The following is a 19126-nucleotide window of genomic DNA, read 5'->3' on the forward strand; positions in this document are numbered from 1 at the left end:
ATTTTCCCTTCCTATTTTGTCACCTACTTAGGTAACTCCAAGCTCTGCAGCCTAATCTCTAAATCAAATAACTTTTGAAATAATTGCATTACTAATAAAGTGAATTGGAGTTTTTAAGCCTTCTCTATGGGAGAAGGGAATGCTATGGGAATATAACCTAGATATCATATACATGCCATGAATCAGTGTACATTATCCAAGGAGTGTGGTAGGAGCATAAGAAGAAGGATGTTATAAATACCTTTGCAGGTATTCCTGGCTTGTATTATCAGCTTGATTGCTCAGTTTAGTTTTACTATGAGTACATCTCTAGCAAGGCAAGAAACTGTAGAGTATAAACTAGAGTTGTCTCTACCTTCTATGAAGACATTACACGGAGGAAAAGGACGTTTCTTTAGAAGAACTTAAGGCTAATCCCGTTAATAGGAATTTAGTATGCCTGTGGTCAGGAATGAAGTTCTCATGTCTAATAGTAGACCCCAGAACTGGCTCTGTAAATGCCAGACTGTGCCTGGACTTCTGCACGAGTTTGCAGGCTGAGTGAAGGGCACAGACTGTTTTTGAGTTTGGTTTGGATTTTTTTTTAAAATTAAAAATCTTCTCTAGTGTTTCTCATACAGGAACCATCACTGTGCTTCTCTAAATAAAGGATCTGCTCCCTTTCAGCAACCTCGGGGTGCTGGCTGCCTCAGAAGTGAAGGGAACCCCATAATACACTTTCTGTGGCATGTAGAGCAAACACTGTGTCCCATGTTGGAAATTCAGACAGGTATCATCCTTACCAGGCCTCTGTTTTGGCAGTGTAGAACTCTGATGGCCTGTTAGGCTCAGAAGTGAGGTCAGCGTAAGGTTTGCCAGCATAAATACTAGGGAAGGGCTACAGAGTTGGGAAAATGAAAATGAAAGCCATTTATTTGGATCAATTCTTTTGTGAGTTTATGTATTTTATCAGATGCTGACTTTCACCTTACTCAGCTGTGAAAGAGAATGCAGAAAAAAACAGTATCAGTGAAGAGCCTCAATGCTTTGTGCCAGGATTCTTCACTAGTTTCAACATCTGTAGATGTTCTGGATTTTACAGCCAGGCTTTGCATACGATCTCTGCATCCCAGACCTTTTCCATGTATTACTTAGTTATGACATTTTCAGAATGGTATTTGTGGTGCATAATTCATAGCTGTTTTGAATTCACTGTGCAGTGAACTGACTTCAGACACAGCAAGGAAATCTGGCTGGTGAGATTTCATGAAACTTATATCTGATTCTAGTAGAAGGAAGTCAGCCCTAGTTCCAAAAATGGTGATTACTTAGAAAAAGGCATAGGAAATAGTTAGTCATTGATTTTTATCAGACAAGTATCTAGTGATACAGGAAGGATAAGAGAGGCAGCGAATGCTTTAGGATTTTGCTAGCCTTGTGAGGCTGGGTCCACTTCTTTCTGTCTTCCACTCTGAGTAACCTACCGTCTCTTCTAGGGGTTGCCATCTTGTAGTTTGGTAACAATTGTACTCTCACTGAGTCCTTTGGCTTAAAAATGCAGAAGTACCAAGCACAGTTATGATCTGTCAGATGGTTAGTCCATGTTTGTAGGGCTGTTCATCACGGCAGTTTTAGCCTCTGTGGTTTGCTCTGAACAACATGTCCCTTCCTCAGTACATTACTAATGTGAGTCACTGGAGGGGAATGTAGGTGAAAGCTGGAATATTTCCCTATAAGTAGGCCTGAGTGCTGATGCAGGCTGGGTGGATAGGTCTCTCCAGCTGCCCCAGTGGAAAAAAGTTAGCCAGGCCTCCTTCTTCACAGAGTGCAGGACCAGGAAGCACAGTCTTGGGATGTTGAGGCCAGTCCCTTGCCACTAGAAAGGTAGAGGGATTTAACCCTCTTTGTAAACAAATTGCAGCTTGAAGTCAGGTGGGCTTTTCCCCAGCTTGAAGGCTCTTTCCAAACCCTCTTACTCTGATACTTGCTAATTTGCAGAGAAAACGTAGTCCTGACCAGTTTGTTCTGATGCCAGTATTGTCTGCTACATTAGTTATCCTTCCCTATTATTTAATCTGTTACAATTTATTTAAAGGGAGAAGTGGTATGTTTTCTTGGCCTGTATTTGTGGGGCTACGTATACTCTCTTTGGTCTCAATATAGGAAGTCTGTTTCCTTTTCATTCTGGCACCCTTTCTCTGCACCTGTTTTAAATCATCCATGAGCAGATTTTGATATAGGATATTCCAGAGGAGCCGTCAGCTGTGTTCTGTCCAGTGACTTGGGTGTTTCTTTATGTCAGCCTTGATAGGATGTTTGATCTGGTATATCCTGGAATTGAGCTGGCCTTTCTAGTAACGGACTCACATCGAGACTTGCAGCCACTCTGTGCTATGACCCAGCTTTTGTTGCATGAGATTGTCCTAATGTGTTCCCTTGATGTACCACTGGTACTCTAAAGACTGCATGGCATGTCCTTATTTAGGTTAATCCTTGCTGAAATGGCACTGGGGAGATGCTGTATGATGTGTGAGCAGCAAGGTATATGTGATGCATGTGAGATCTGTGGACAAAATTTAGGCAGACTTGTTGCAAAGTCAGACACTGCTAAAGGTGGTGGTGTAAACTCAGTGTGCAACTGTATAACGTGGAGAAAATAAGCAAACACTGGGTAAAATTAAAATCCAGCCACCAGAAACAGCTGCTGCAGAGAGGTTCTTCCATGAATTAAGTAACCTCTTTAAAGGAATAAATTCTGAAATTTCCTGACTTTATAAACCAGAGCCCTGAAGTGTGGTGTAAAGAGAATATAAAAGAAAAATACATTGAGGCAATGTCTTTATTTGGCTTGAAAACTGGTATTAAATTGTACTTTTAGCTTGGGTCCTAATTAATTTAGCAGGCTGCATTGTTTCCTGCACTGTTCTTTACAGCTAATTGTTACATACATCATTTTGTCTAATTGGTATCTTAGCCACTTTTGCAATATCTGTAACTATACAGAGAGTGTGTCTCAGCCATGGAGAGCTCTGCTGGAATGCAGCTGAGCAGAAACAGTGGTAGTTCTCTGTCATCACTGGGTGCAACAGAGAGAAAATGAGCAGAAAGTCATCTGGCAGGGAAACCACCACCTGCAGCAATTTGGGTCAGACCTTTTCAGCAATGACCAGATAGTGCTACAGTGACAGCCTCCCAGAGGACCATCAGAGACTGCCTGACTGCCAATTCAGCTATTTAAAAAAAAATACAAGTGATGTTGTCATGGTGAAGTGTACATATTAATTTTGGATCCTGTGTCCATTTCCTCTTCTCTGGTACTTCTTTGATTTTCTACACACACAGAAATGGTAGGAAACATAGGATGTGGTTAGTAGCTGTTTGTGGATGGGTTGTATCCTACCCTTTTCATTAACGCTTGTTGTTCCACTAGTGGCCCTTTCCAGCAGACACCTTCTTATCTATGCATCTTGTGTTGTTTTTCTTACTAGTGCTTTGGGACTAAAAGAAATACGTATTCTTAGTAAACTATATGTTAATGTTTCCTAGAGGACACTGACAGTTCCTGGAGAACGGGGAAACAATTAAAATAAAGGATTTTGGCACACACGTAGCGACAGTAATTAAAAAGAGGATGGAGAAAGCTTCCAGTTTCCCACTGACCTGCAGATGGCAGGTGGAGGTGTTTGATCCACACTGTACCGTTGCTTTGCAACATTGCACTGCAATGCATTGCGTGCATTACATGCATGATTTCTTCCCTGGGACCTCCTCTCCTCCCCCTTTTACACCCCCCAGTTTCCTTCCCTTTACCTTATAAAAAGCAGAACTGTTTATGTTTAGGGAGTTACTCTTGGAGAACACTAACACTCTGCAATAGGATTTGAGGAGGGTGCTCCATTACCAGACTAGTTGGATCCTTGTCACCAGACACAGTGATCCAAAAAGTCAGACTTGAGCTTCAGCATACCATAAGAGAAAGTGAGTTTCAGTTCAAGCTGGCTTTTGTTGAGGCCAGGAGTGGTGGTGTCCTGCTGCTTAAGAAGCTGCTTGTCTGGTGACGCTTGGGAATGCATGCGGTGCTGCTGTTGCTATCAGCTGCACACTGGAGGTCCTGGTGCTATGAAAACACAGCACTGCTTTTCCACTGCAGTTTTGAAGAGCATCAAGTAGGAAGCAAAAGATCAAAGGAGTAGTTGCTTTCAAATCTGCTGGTTAGAGCAGCTCACAGGAGGCCAAGGTTTATTTACTTTATTCATGTACAGAAGTCTAAGAGCAAATAAATGCTTTTAGAGAGGCAGTCTGAACTTGAAAGTATAATAGCTTTATTATTACTGAGGATAATAGTTTCACTTTTTGAAATTTTTTTATAGCCATCTCTTCCCTCACACTTCTGCTGCATAAAGCAGCAGGGATTTTTTGTGTTGTATGTTCTTAAATCTTGATTGCTTTTAAATAGCATCAGCAATGCTTGAGTTCGGAAGACAGTAAACAGCTTCTTATGATGGATGGTCTGCTTCTTGACAGTGAAGTTAGTCAAAGGAGCTCTTCTAACTTCTCCCTGTCCATCACTGGGAGAGTGGAGGGCAGTGAGTACATTAGTAGGAAAGGCTTAAGACAGAAAATCTGCCAACAAGGTCCTGCATCGACAAGCAGTGGCAAGTAATGGGCCTCTATTTGCATCTATATCACAAGGCAAAGTTGGGGTCAAACCATCAGGCCTGAGGATTTAAAATGACATTGGCCAGTCCTCTCAGTACAAGGGGTGAAGGTACACAGTGCAATTGGCAGAAAGGCCTTTCGGTGCTTGATGAAATAGTCAAACTGCTGGGAGGTTTTCAGCAAGTCAGAAAATACATACCTCTGCAGTCTGGAGACTGGATTCATGCCAGTCAGCAAGTGCATCTTTCTTTTTTTTAAATCACATCTTCTGTTAGATTAGATTTTTGTCAAGTGGTCAATACTAACAAGCTTAAAATATTCTCAACTTTTGACCTTTTTTGTGTTGGTTAAGCACAGTTTGTATGACAAATAGAAAGTAGAGGTAAAATTAGCCTAGGTGTGCTGACACTAAATGTAGCTGCCTTGCACAAATGGAGTGTCACCAAAATACTGAAAATCCTGTATTAATAAACTTGTTGTGACACCATTCACACTTGTACTCAAACAGGCATTTTAGCAGTGGTGCCTGGGTTTCAACCAAAGGGTGTTCTTGTTTCCTGGAGTCCATCCTGTTTCAGCCAGTAGAAGCCCAGTAGGTACTCGTGAATTTGGAGATTGCTTGCAAGTGTCTGAGTTACCAAAGCTTGCAGACTTAGTGGTTAGGATTTAGTGGAGTTCTGCTGAGAAACCATGACTGGTGGCACTGGTGGTGTCAGTGGCTGCTGAAGCAGAACCTGTGATGTAATGATGAAAACAGGTAGCCCTTGATGAAGGAACTGGCTTTGGATAAGCATGATACAAATTTAAAAGCCAGATGAGGTCTTTTTGTAGCTCTGGTGAGTGATTGCTGGCAATTTACTTTTTTTCACAGGAGCCAAAGTGTAAAGATGGGAGTGAATACTTTGACAGCAGAATGGACAATTTCACCACGGACACACTGGCACCATCGCAGTTCTCTGGTTTGCTGTGGTCACCTGGCTCTAGCCATGTCCTGTCCCAGAGAAGTGACTCCACTAATGCCATCAGCAGTGATGCCCTGAGGCAGAACATTTATGAAAACTTCATGCGGGAGCTGGAGATGAGCAGAACAAACCTGGAGAACACAGAGACCTCCTCTGAAACAGAGGACTCCAGTGGTGAGTCCCTCAGCTCCTTGGAGCAGCTGGATTTATTGTATGAGAAAGAGCAAGGAGTGGTGCGCAAGGCAGGGTGGCTGTTCTTCAAACCACTGGTGACCCTGCAGAAGGAGAAGAAGCTGGAGCTGGTCACACGGCGAAAGTGGAAGCAGTACTGGGTCACGCTCAAAGGTAAACCACCACATTGCTCCTTTGGCTTGGCAGCAGCAGTTGTTTCCATTGTGTCTCAGCAACTTTTCAAGCCTGTTGGCTTCTGTTAGCAGGTTCCAGGGATCTGAAATTCATGCCTAACTTTACACAGTCTACCTGTGGGTTTGAAGTGGAGCATGTGCCCATGCGTTTGGCTTTGCATATGTTGCCTTGTGATTTGTGCCGTAGCAGGTGTTGTTTTTTCTGGCTTCCCAGTTTCTGTACTCACACAGAATTGGGGATTCAGAAGATGCTTTTGGATGTTTGCAGGTCAAAGACCATATTGAACCAAAACTGAGAAAAATACAAAATTTCCATCTCTTTATCAGGGGAATTCAAAAATTAAGGATCAGGAAAAGTCCCCAGTGCCTGATTCCCTGTCACAAGCAGTTCTTGGCCTCTGCTATGAGGTTCATTTAAAGTTGGAGTAAGTTAATGTAAAAATATTCAGTTCATTTCCAGTGCTTCAGGCAGCAACATAACAAAGAGGTGTGCTCCCTTTGCTAGAGCATTTACACACAAAAGTGTGCAATTCAGGACAGAGGAGGCCAGTGTAGCAGCAGCAGCAGGGGAATCACTGCAGTGTGCAAGGAATAGCTGCCATGAACCACTCAGGGCTTTCCAGCCTTCTTTCCCTGGAATGTCTTTCACCTTGCTTGCTCCCTGCAATAGTAACCCCTTGTGACTTTTGGGATGCCCACCTTCCTGTCTCCCTTGACTGCTCCTGCTGTGAAGCAGCCCCGTGGGAAGGCAATTAAGGGGCTGCTGCATGGGGTGGGATTGCTGCGCTCAGCGCTGTGCTCAGGGTGCACATCCATGGCTCAAAGTAACAGAGCAGGGAGGTGTGGCACAAGAAGTGCACGGGTGTCAGGAAGTGTGAGAAGGAAAATAACATCTGTTATGAGGAGGAAAAGGAATTTAATGGGTGAGTTCATAGGCTTCTTTTTTTATTATTATTGCATCCAAAGGATTTGCCCTTCAGTAAATATAATGCTAAGTTAATGAGTAAGGAAATGATCAAACTTAATCATTTCCTTGCATATCTGAGACTGGAGGAGAGAAAATAACAACTTTCCCACAGTTTGCCCTTTTCAAAATTCTGCATGGGTGTAGACCTGGAGAAAAATGCACAGCAAACAGCAAGTGCTTAGAATGTTGTCCTTGATGGTGCTGATTTGAAAGAAGCAAAGTCAGAAGAACATAGTAATTCTGCCTAGTAATTCAGAGACCTGTTATCAAGGGATCACAATGTAGGCAGTCTTAACAGTTTAAATCACTTATCCTGATCATCAGATAGCATGATTCATGCTTATAAGCAGTATATTCAAAGGGAAAAACAGTATCTGAATGCCACCCTCTTACTGTATGTGTTTGCATTATGAAGTATGAATATGAGTTTGATCTGTGTCTTCTAAAATTCAAGTAGATTCTAAACAATCCTATCAAAACTCTAAACTGAAGTACATTATATAGTAGTAGTTTGTGCATTTCTGGGATAATCATAGAATCATAGAATCCTAGGGGTTGGAAGGGACCTCGAAAGATCATCTAGTCCAACCCCCCCGCCAGAGCAGGGTCACCTAGAGTACATCACACAGGAAGGCGTCCAGGCGGGTTTTGAATGTCTCCAGCGAAGGAGACTCCACAACCTCTCTGGGCAGCCTGTTCCAGTGCTCTGTCACTCTTACAGTAAAAAAATTTTTCCTGATATTCATCTTAAACCTCCTATGCTCCAACTTGTATCCATTACTCCTTGTCCTATCACTGGTCTTCACTGAAAAAAGCTTAACTCCATCGCCTTGACACTCACCCTTTACATATTTGTAAACATTGATGAGGTCCCCCCTCAGTCTCCTTTTCTCCAAACTAAAGAGACCCAGCTCCCTCAGCCTTTCCTCATAAGGGAGATGTTCCACTCCCTTAATCATCCTTGTGGCTCTGCGCTGGACTCTTTCAAGCACTTCCCTGTCCTTCTTGAACTGAGGGGCCCAGAACTGGACACAATATTCCAGATGTGGCCTCACCAATGCAGAATAGAGGGGGAGGAGAACCTCTCTTGACCTACTAACCACACCCTTTCTAATACACCCCAGGATGCCATTGGCCTTCTTAGCCACAAGGGCACACTGCTGACTCATGGTCATCCTCCTGTCTACCATGACCCCCAGGTCCCTTTCACCTACACTGCTCTCCAGCAGGTCAGCCCCCAACCTGTACTGGTGCATGGCGTTTTTCTTCCCCAAATGCAAAACTCTACACTTGCCCTTGTTAAACTTCATCAGGTTTTTCCCCGCCCAAGTCTCCAGCCTGTCTAAGTCTCTCTGAATGGCAGCACAGCCTTCTGGTGTGTCAGCCACTCCTCCCAGCTTGGTGTCATCAGCAAACTTGCTGAGGGTACATTCTGTGCCCTCATCCAGGTCATTGATGAAGATATTGAACAACACCGGTCCAAGTACCGACCCCTGAGGGACTCCACTAGTCACAGGCCTCCAACTAGATTCTGCCCCATTGACTACAACTCTCTGACTTCTTCCTTTCAACCAGTTCTTGATCCACCTCACTGCCTGATCATCAAACCCATACTTGATCAACTTATCTACAAGGATGCTGTGGGAGACGGTGTCAAATGCTTTACTGAAATCAAGATAGACCACATCTACCGCTCTACCATCATCTATCCACCTAGTAATTTCCTCATAGAAGGCTATGAGGTTAGTCAAACATGACTTACCCTTGGTAAAACCATGTTGACTGCTCTTGATGACCCCCATCTCCTTGATATGTCTAGAGATAGTGCCAAGGACAAGTTGTTCCATCACCTTTCCAGGGATGGAGGTGAGGCTGACCGGTCCATAGTTACCCGGGTCCTCCTTCTTGCCCTTCTTGTAGACTGGAGTGACATTTGCTATCCTCCAGTCCTCAGGCACCTCTCCAGTTACCCATGACTTACCGAAGATGATGGAGAGTGGACTAGCAATGACCTCCGCCAGCTCCCTCAGCACCCTTGGATGCATTTCATCCGGACCCATCGATTTATGGATGTCCAGATTATGCAACTGATCCCTAACCCAATCCTCATCTACTATGTCCTCACCTATCTTGACTACTTCTGGGGTTATATGAATCTGGGGCTCATGGGAAAAGCCTGCAGGAGTAAAGACAGAGGCAAAGAAGGCATTCAGCACCTCTGCCTTCTTCATATCCTCTGTCACCAGGGCACCCACCTCATTCAGCAGTGGGCCTATATTGCCTCTGGTATTAGCTTTGTTGGCTATGTATTTGAAAAAGCCCTTTCTACTGTCCTTAACCCGACTTGCAAGGTTAAGTTCCAAGGAGGCCTTAGCTTTCCTAGTTGCCTCCCTACATTCCCTGACAACATTCCTATATTCCTCCCAAGTGACCAGCCCCTCCTTCCATGATCTATAGATTTTCCTCTTCCACTTGAGTTTCCCCAGCAGTTCTTTTTTTAACCACGCTGGTCTCCTAGCTCCCTTACTAGATTTTCTACCCATTGGGACACACTGATGCTGTGCTTGCAAGAAGTGGTCCTTGAATATTGTCCAGCTATCTTGAGCCCCTTTACCTTCTAGCACTCTGTCCCATGGGACTTCCCTTAACAATTGGTTGAGGAGGCCGAAGTTTGCTCTGTAGAAGTCCAGGGTTCTGGTCCTGCTGGAATTTCTGTTCCTCCCACACAGGATCCTGAACTCCACCATCTCATGGTCACTGCAGCCAAGGTTGCCATTGACCACCACTGCTTCAATAAGGCCCTCCTTGTTGGTGAGCACAAGATCCAGCAGCGCTCCTCTTCTAGTCGGCTCATCCACCATTTGCATTAAGAAGTTGTCATCAATGCATTGGAGGAACCTCCTAGACTGTGAAAGGCTGGCTGTATAAGTCTTCCAGCAGATATCGGGATAGTTAAAATCTCCCATGAGGACCAAGGACTGCAGTTGTGAGGCTGCTTTCAACTGTCTGTAGAAAGCCTCATCAACTTCCTCGTCTTGATCAGGAGGTCTGTAGTAGACCCCCACAACTGTGTCACCCATACTACCCTGTCCTTTAATTCTTACCCACAGAATTTCAACTCGCCCCTCATCAGCCCCTGTACAAAACTCAATACATTCTAGTTGCTCTCTCACATAAAGAGCAACTCCACCACCTCGCTTCACCGACCGATCCTTCCTAAAAAGCACATAGCCATCCATGGCCACATTCCAGTCGTGTGAGCTGTCCCACCATGTCTCTGTTATTGCTACCAGATCATAACCCTTAGACCGCACACAGACCTCTAACTCTTCCTGTTTATTCCCCATGCTGCGTGCATTGGTGTACAGGCATTTCAGGAAGCAAGTAGAGCACATCGGTGGGACTAAATCCTCCTTAGCCCATCCTCCTACAGGCCCTGGTATGTTCCTCTTGGGCTTGTCCCTAACAGACCCAGTTTTCTCCCCTTCCCCCTTCACATCTAGTTTAAAGCTCTCTCAATGAGCCCTGCTAAGTCCTGCCCCAAAAGCCTTTTCCCCCTCTGGGACAGGTGCATCCCACCTGCCACCATCAGGCCAGGTGTCTCATAGAGCAGCCCATGATCAAAAAAGCCAAAGCCCTGCCTTTGGCACCAGTCTCTTAGCCATTCGTTCATCATTAAACTCTTCCTGCTTATCTCTCCACCCATTCTTGCAGGAGGTATGGAGGCAAACACGACTTGTGCTCCAGACCCCCTAACTAGCCGTCCCAGGGCCCTGAAGTCTCTCTTCATTGCCCTTACATTTCTTGTAGTAATTTCGTCACTGCCAACCTGAAAAATCAGCAGTGGGTAGTAATCAGATGGATTTACCATACTAGAGAGTTTCCTTTTAACATCTCTAATGCGAGCCCCAGGGAGGCAGCAGACCTCCCTGTGGGATGGGTCAGGTCTACAGATGGGCCCTTCTGTTCCCCTCAGAAGGGAGTCACCCACCACAATTACCCTCCTTTCCTTCTTAGTTGAAGAAGTCCTAAGTCGTGGAGCTGAGCGACAAGTCCTAGGCGGTTCACTAGACAAATCTGTCACTCCAGCTTCATTTTCCTTTCCCTGAAGTTCCAAGACCTCGTACCTATTCTTCAAGGGCAATTCGGAGGATGGATGGAGTTGGGAGGGTTTTTTCTTGCCTCTCCGAGGACGGACCTCCCTCCATTCCTCCATGTTCCTAAAGTTCTCTCCTTCTGTCGGAGAACAGGAGGGGAGGGGATCCATCACTTGTTCTAGCATCTCTTCCTCCTGCCCTTGCCTCAGGGTTTGACTCCACCAATCTATTTCATTCTCACATTCTCTGATAATTCTCAGTCTTTCAACCTCCTCTGTCAGTCTAACCACCTGCCTGAGGAGATCATCGATTTGCTCGCACCGCACACACGCGGTGCCACTGGCTCCCTCTGGCACCAGTGCCAGGCTCAGGCACTCGCTGCAGCCAGAGACCTGCACGGCTGCGTGCCTGCTCAGAACCTCCGTCTGAGTTCCCATATCCTTCTTCAATACAGTTTTAGGGCGTGTTGCCACCATGCTAGAGAAATTTACTGGTGTTCTCTGCTTCCTGCCTCCACTCACGCCGCTCTCCCCCTGCCCTCGCGCTCCCTGCCCTCGCGCTACTTCACTTCCTCTGATGGCTAGCTGCCGCTCTGCGCTCTCACCGCTGCCGCGTGCTCTGAGGGAGCTGCCGAGATGGCCGCTTTTAAACCTTGCCGCGGTTCTCAGCCACACCCCCTGCCACGTCAGCCTTCCTGCTCCTCTCAGGATTCCCGCTCAGACTCGGGTCTCCTCGCTCTGCTCCGGCTTCGCCGTCTCCGGGAAGCCCGGTCTCTTCTCTAATCCTCAGTAATTAAAGGAGCAGCTCTCACCGCTGCCGCTCTGCGCTCTCACCGCTGCCGCGTGCTCTAGGAAGGAATTTAGGTGCTTTGTATTTGGTTCCTTGCTATAAAATTGGCTTATTGCTGACCTTGAACAAGTCATATCCTTTCTTGCTTCCTGAACTTTCCCAGCTATAAAAAAAGAATTTTTTAATTTTTTTTTTTTTTTTTTTTTTTTTTTTTTAAAAAGCTGTAACAACTGCTGACATTACAAGAGTTTTTTACTTCGGATGGATGATATGGCTGCATTCATGGTGCAGAATCTCTTCCGCTTTGTTAGGTGTTTTAAATATACATTCCTCATTTACTTGATCTCGTACCTTTATTGTGTTGTGGAGACTTTTGATGCCAAAATAAACTTGCCTGTCTGGATAGATATCAAGGTGTAGTTCTGTTTTTATAATATTATATATCAAGATCAAGGCACTTGCTTTGGTTCTTCTTATACAGCGTTTTGTATAAATCTGTATTTAATTTGTTCTTGAAGTTAAAATAGCCAAGATATTTTAAAATATTACTTAAAATAGCCATATATGCAAATGGAGAACAGCATGTTTCTTTGCACTATGTTGAGATGTGTTTAATTATAAATATGTAGAAGGCTTATAACCATCTGCTTACCTGCCAGACTTCAAAGTATACATGTCCTGAGGCGTCTGCTCTGCTTTCAGACCACCAAGACCTGAGCTTGAATAGTAACCCTTTAACAAGAGGAACTCTCTTTTCCATCTGTCCTGTCTAATTAGTTTATTTTAATGAGGGGAAATTGCTTTCCCATTGCCCCTGCCTGCCTGCCCCCCCCCCGCTTCGAGTTTTTATTAAAATACTTGGATGATAATCTCTCCCAGTGGGTCTGTCAGAGTTTATGAAACTAGCTGCTTCCAAGGATCACTTGGCTTGATTTGAAGATATACCTGGGGTGCCATTCACCTAAACACACACAGATACCCTTCAACATTTTTTATTTATTTGCATATAAACTGTCAGGGTTGAATATGATGTATCTTCAGTTACCTTTTCTATAAGACATAGGGGAAATATGGGAGTTTAAAATATTACTTAATTTTCACTTTCCTAAAATGCAGAAATGAAAGTGGCTTTACAGTCCTGCTGCTGCTGAATATAAGAGACTTGGTTTTGTTGACTTAGTTTGTTCTGTTATGTTGAAATGATGACAGAAGTGCCATGTCTGATATGCAGAGTGCCACAAACTGTATCCTTCTTTTCCAACTGCATAGATCTCCAAGTGTTTCTGTGTCATAAAGAAGATCAAGTGAGAGCTGCTAAAGGGAAAGGATAGGACCAACTCTGTAGGATTTGCTCGTACCCTAAATATTCTACTGAAGACTCTGGACAGTAATAGGAAAAGGTGCACTTAAGTAGTATAGAGGCATTTCTATTTATTGGATTCTTTCCTTTGAAAACTTTCAGTCATCAGATGGTTTGGACAGCAACCTCTGATATATATTTCCCTTTTTCTTTTAACTCCTGTACATTCACTAGCACTGGAGAATGTGATGAAATCCATCTCACTTTTCATACACTTTAGATTTGGGCTGTATGAAGACCAGTGTATTTGACCACTTTTCACATGAAATGTGCCCCAGAGACTCTAATAGGACTGTACTTCTCCTTTATCAGGCAAAAGAATCAAAAAAACCTGGGTTTTGGTTCTATTTTCAGATTCGGTGTTTGAAGAAGCTCCCCTCAAATTTACATGACTTTGGATGATGTATCTGGGACTTTTAGTACAACGTTAAGTGTAAATGTTAGAGAAGTACTAAAATAAATTAGAAGTCTGTTTTTATCTAACTGTTTTAAAAGCATCTACCAATGAAACATTGCTATTCTGCAGGTTGCACAACATCCCCTTGATATGTACTTCCTCAGCTTTAATTCTGTGTGCATACATACACACAGTGTGTCACACAGAGAAACACCAACAGCCTGAAAATCAGCAAGTCAGCCCAAAAATCTCGGTTTTGATGGTACCCCTTGTTGTGACACCTCATTGATTTTAAGGAAAAACAACAACAAAAAAAATGGGCTAGAGAGGTAACAATGCTGTAGCCCCAGCAAACTTAATCCTTACTTTGGCCGTGTTTCAAGCCCTCTACTGAATATGTATAGGAGTTACAGCAGTAATATATTCATGGATTAGTAGGCCTTAAGGGACCACTGTGATCGTTTAGGCTGACTTGCTATGTAATACAGGCATAGGTCTTCTCTAAATTAATTCCTAAATGAATTTGAGCATATCTTCTGGAGAAGGCTCACCTTGCTGCAGAATCCACCATCAGCCTCAGATTTTTCTAACTGCTTAGGTTATTCTCAGTTTTCAAAATGTATTTATAGATCTGGTCTTAGTTCTTCCAGGTTAAACATTCCACCATAGTGTAGTATTCATTTATCTTCCTATTATACTCATGATTGTCATCATCAAAGATGAAGTGTTTTTTGTTTTTTTTTTCTGGATGCAAGTCTTCTTCTTTACATGTTATACTATCTATGAGACTGAACATGCTCAAACTCAAGTCCTTTAAACTGTTTTAATTTTTTCAGATTGTGTTAATTGTCAAAGTCCTCAATTTGCAGGCAGATTGAAGGAAATCCAGTTTAAATTTGAGAAGTTTACTCACTAAGCATGTTGTTTGAAGACAAAAGTTTATGGTGATCTTTGCAACAAATACAGAATTTTCTTAGGTGACTGATATGAGAGAGTTGGGTCAATTTAATAAAGAAAGCCAATATAACTAAGCAGGAATTAATATTTTCTACATGCTTTAGCATTTTAATAAGCTGAATTTAATCACAGACTCAAACACTGACTTGGATCAGAAGGGACCTTTTAAAGATCATCTAGTCCAACACCTCTGCCGTGGGCAGGGACACCTTTCTGTAGATCAGGTTGCTCAAACCCATTCCAGCCTGAACCCGAACACTTCCATATTGAGGTACCTTGGGTTTCGTTTTGTTTTGCTTTGTTTTGTTTTTTTCTTCTGTCTATGCATGTTTGTTATGTCCTTGTTAGATGTCTGTTCCAACTTTTCATTGGCATATTAATCATTAACTTCACCTGTTTTCCAGTTTAGAGGATCTTTTTTTTTTTTTTTTTTTTCCCCATTTCACAAACTGGTGTTCCCTGTCATTGCAGAATATCTTAATCACAAAAGCTGTGATGTGGGAGAAGTCAAATGTGAGATCCAGAACTAACTTTCTCCTTATGTTCTTGTCCCTTTGAACTGCAAAGGTTGTACTCTCCTATTTTATGAGACCTATGGGAGGAACTCAGTGGAGCAGAGCAGTTTGCCTCGGTACGCCCTCTTTGCAGAAGACAGCATAGTACAGTCTGTTCCGGAACATCCCAAGAAAGAAAATGTGTTCTGTCTCAGCAATTCTTTTGGAGATGTCTACCTATTTCAGGTAACAGTAAACATACCTAATGTCGTGGTTGTTTCTGTTTTGGAATGCGTTTGTGGGTATGTGCATGCATGCGAAGCAGGTCATGACACCAAAGGAAAAGCTCACAGTTCCTTAATTTGCACAGTTTTAAAGATAAAACTTTACTTCACTAGTTTTATTATAAAGTACCCAAGATCTCGGTGAACCCATCAAGCACTTCATGTCCTAGAGCTGTTGATTTAAATTTTTTTTTTCTCTTGTCTGGTCATAGTACTGCACTGTTAATTTGTTTCACAGGCAACAAGTCAGACAGATCTGGAGAACTGGGTTACTGCCATACATTCAGCCTGTGCTTCCCTCTTTGCAAAGAAGCTTGGGAAAGAGGACACCATAAGGCTGCTTAAAACTCAAACCAAGAGTCTCTTCCAGAAGATTGACATGGATAGCAAGATGAAAAAGATGGCAGAGTTGCAGCTCTCAATTGTTAGCGATCCAAAAAACAGGAAGGCCATAGAGAATCAGGTACTGGAAACAGTATTTTTACAGGACCATATTTATAATAATTTCTTGCTTTGAGCTCTAACTGTCAGGGTTTTCTAGGCCTGACAACAATTGTATTTGGGATAGCTGGTGTGGTAGTTGTAATTGTTGCCGAGTTTCTACAGAAGTCCAGAGCAGCACAGAAGGTAGGTTCCCCAAAGCTGAAGATCAGACCAATCTGTTTTATGAGCACAAAGCTATTTATTTTCTCTTTTGGAAAAAGGTACTTAAATTTACTGGTTTATGATATACTTAGCTGTTAATAATATCTAGCTGTTAAAGAGGATACCAGAGAATATGCAGTAAATTCTATGAATAATTTAATTTATTGCAGCAGAGATTTCAGAATAGGTAATTAGCAATACTTGTCTGCACTTTAAGACAGGATGTGGAGAGTACTTTATCCAAATAAAACTGAAGGAAGGGCCGAGGCAGACAAAACCATGTGCTTCAGTTGAAATTTAGCCATATCTAGAAGGTCAGGATCTGCTAGGCTTCCTAAAAAGCTCTGTGGGAGTCTAAATGACAACAAGAAGTAAAGATGGTTTTCCATCCTCAGTGGAAAAGCATTACCATGAGTACCACTGGCAGCCACTGGAGCATTATATCAGTATCAATTCAAAGAAAAGGGGGGCATTTAGTCACTAACAGCACTTCTTGTGATACTCTCTGGTTGTCTGCTGGGAATTTTTCATCTTGGTATGAGCCCAGACCCATTACTGCTTAGCTTGGGAGACCTGACATACTTCACACAAGGTCTTTGCCTCTGGCTGGAGCAGACAAAATGTTTGCATACAAACTTGTGTCTAGGTTAATTTTGTTTCATTGCAGCAGTAAATGAGCTGAGTCATCAGTTGCCTCCCCTGCAAATCTGGTTGTGACTTCTGAACACTTGATGTGTTATTCTGATTACATTTTCAAGTTGTAGTGGTAGGAGTGCCTGAATCTTGGGTACAGCAGCAGCATTGTGCTGTGGAAGATTCACCACTAAGATTTGTTTTTAAACAAGAACGTGGAGCAATGACCCTGAAATTTAGAATTCCTGATGGGTATGTACCTTGGGATTTTAGCCAAGCCAAAAGGTAAGGGCAGACTGGTGAGCACTGGTTCCTCAGTGAAAATGGTCATCTTATTGTCTGTAAGGTGGTGCACAAGCATCAAGCCTTACTCCACTCTCAATTCCAGCATGTGAACCAGGAATCACTCCAGTGATCCCTTATGGAAGTACGTCTTGAGGTGTTGACATCTTCCCATGTCCTTAGTTTTGCAGGCAGCAGCTGGCAAAAGATGCTTTAATGGACATGGTTAGTGTTCAGGCAAAGGCTTCACTACATAGGGCCTCTCATGTACTAAACTTATCTAGTAGTTTAGCCTGATAGGTCTGTAGACTGAGATTGCTGTATCTTATTTTATTAGGCCATTATCAGAAGACATCTAATAATTTGAATTCTTTGACTGGTATGTGAGAGCCCATCCTGACCTGCCTTTCCAGTCAGAGTAGCTATTGTTCTGTCATTACTTTGGGCTGCACCTTATGGCCTCTGGAGTAGCAACCAAAATTTATTTTCTTTGATCCAATACAGCATGTTTCTTTGGTTAGTGGAACACTTTTATTTTCATGAATTTGATGCTTGTAATATTTAAAGTTCTTACTGCACTGGTTTGAACTTAACAAAGGGCGAACTGACTGGTAGTGACATCACTGGCAAGCTCTTTTAGCACATTTCAGTCTGAAGCCATATGAGCGAAGTCCAATAAGTATGCAGGTTTTGTAGGGATTTGTGGTGCAGGTGTTCATAAGCCCTCTGAGTGCTCAGATATCCATAATTTATTTCCAGGTCACTCTAATTCATGGTCCAGAACCTAGTGAGGTGAATGCTGGAGGAAAAACATTAAAATCCCTTTATTGCAGTAGGTTTTGAGACCTAAAATAATAGGCAAAGTCCTAGAGATGTCTAGTGCTTGTAAGATGTGATGCGCTGAAGAAAAATCCTGATGTATATTAAATTAATTTACAACCCCACTAGATACTGATGCTGGTAGTTTATCTAGATGCAGCTGAAGAGTATTAATGATGCTTTCTTAATACATGCCAATTAGATATTTTGTCCTTGAACAACTTCCATTGTTTCCCAACTCAATCCCTGGAAGAAGCTGACTGTGTTCTGCTAGGACTAAAATCCATCACCAGGGCTGCAGAAGTTTGATTCTTGTTAGTCTTCTGTCTGTGAGTGTCTCAAAACATCAAATAGGGGCAAACTAGTGAGACAAAGAGTGAGATAGATCATGTGTAAACATCCACTAGTTAGCAAACAATAAATTTATAACAAGCCTTTTCTCCACTCTTGATCCTTTTGATCTCTATAAAATCTTTCCTTATACTGCTGATATTTTGTTGGCAAAGTCACTTCAGAGAAGTCAATAGATAACTGGGTTTCCTCATCTTTTGATTGAATGTCTCAGAGACAGGCGTCTGCAAAGGGAAAAAAAATCTTGATGTAACTAGTAACCAGGAATTCTTAATATACTTAGGACGTTAACATTTTTGAAAAAGCACTATCCCTGAGGGGGAAGTATGCATGTATGCAGCTCAGTTATTTAATAACTGTTTTTTTAGTTGTCTTTTACCCACTCTGAGTAATAAGAAAACAGTTCTGGGTTTGTTTTTGTGTAAATTTGGTGGTGTTTTCAATCATATGGCGGTTATGATTCTTCTATTCTGAAATATGTTGTATAGCCAATACTGTCGTTTATAAGCATGCCTTACATCCTGTGCTGGAAGACTTCCCTGGTGATATATTTTGGGAAGTCAGAGGAAATAGGGTGATTGACTTCAGAGGAATCACAGTGGGCTTTTTTATGTAGAAGGATGAGGCACAGTCTTAATTTCTTTCCACTGGGGAATAATCTTAGAAACTGTGATTTCTAAATCCTATATCCTTTTCCTTCCTCTTTGTCAGAAAAATGATCACTCAGCCGCAACTATTTTCTTTCATGTCTGCATTGATTTAAAACCAATACTTCTCTGCTGAAGACAGTAATTCCAAAGCAAAATGTTTTCTTGTTTCACAGTTACTGTCATCTGAAAGGCAGCTGCAGTAAGGAGACCTGGACTGCTAAAATTGCTATAGGTGTTTTAATGCACATATGTGGGTTTTTTTTGGTGTCTAGCAAATGGGCTGGACAAGATCATCTGATACTCTTTTTTAAATTTGGTAGATTTGCACACTTAGCAGTTGATAAAACTAAAGCTAAACAGAAGAAGAAAAGAATTACAAGGAAAATGTTGGTTTTCTAGAGAAATTATAATTTTAGAAACTGAATACTATAAAACT

General features: G+C 42.6%; 1 protein-coding gene across 1 annotated transcript in view; it reads left to right on the plus strand.

Annotated features, from left to right (window-relative positions):
- The window catches only part of TIAM2 (TIAM Rac1 associated GEF 2), a 140239-nt gene that overhangs the window by 50080 nt on the left and 71033 nt on the right, over positions 1 to 19126 (plus strand). The window contains exons 4-6 of the mRNA XM_051613430.1: positions 5510 to 5945; positions 15100 to 15272; positions 15549 to 15773. Of these exons, the coding sequence (XP_051469390.1) occupies positions 5510 to 5945; positions 15100 to 15272; positions 15549 to 15773 (834 nt within the window). The remainder of the gene's footprint in view (positions 1 to 5509; positions 5946 to 15099; positions 15273 to 15548; positions 15774 to 19126) is intronic.

This window comes from Apus apus, chromosome 3 (assembly GCF_020740795.1).
Source record: "Apus apus isolate bApuApu2 chromosome 3, bApuApu2.pri.cur, whole genome shotgun sequence".
NCBI classification, from domain to species: domain Eukaryota; kingdom Metazoa; phylum Chordata; class Aves; order Apodiformes; family Apodidae; genus Apus; species Apus apus.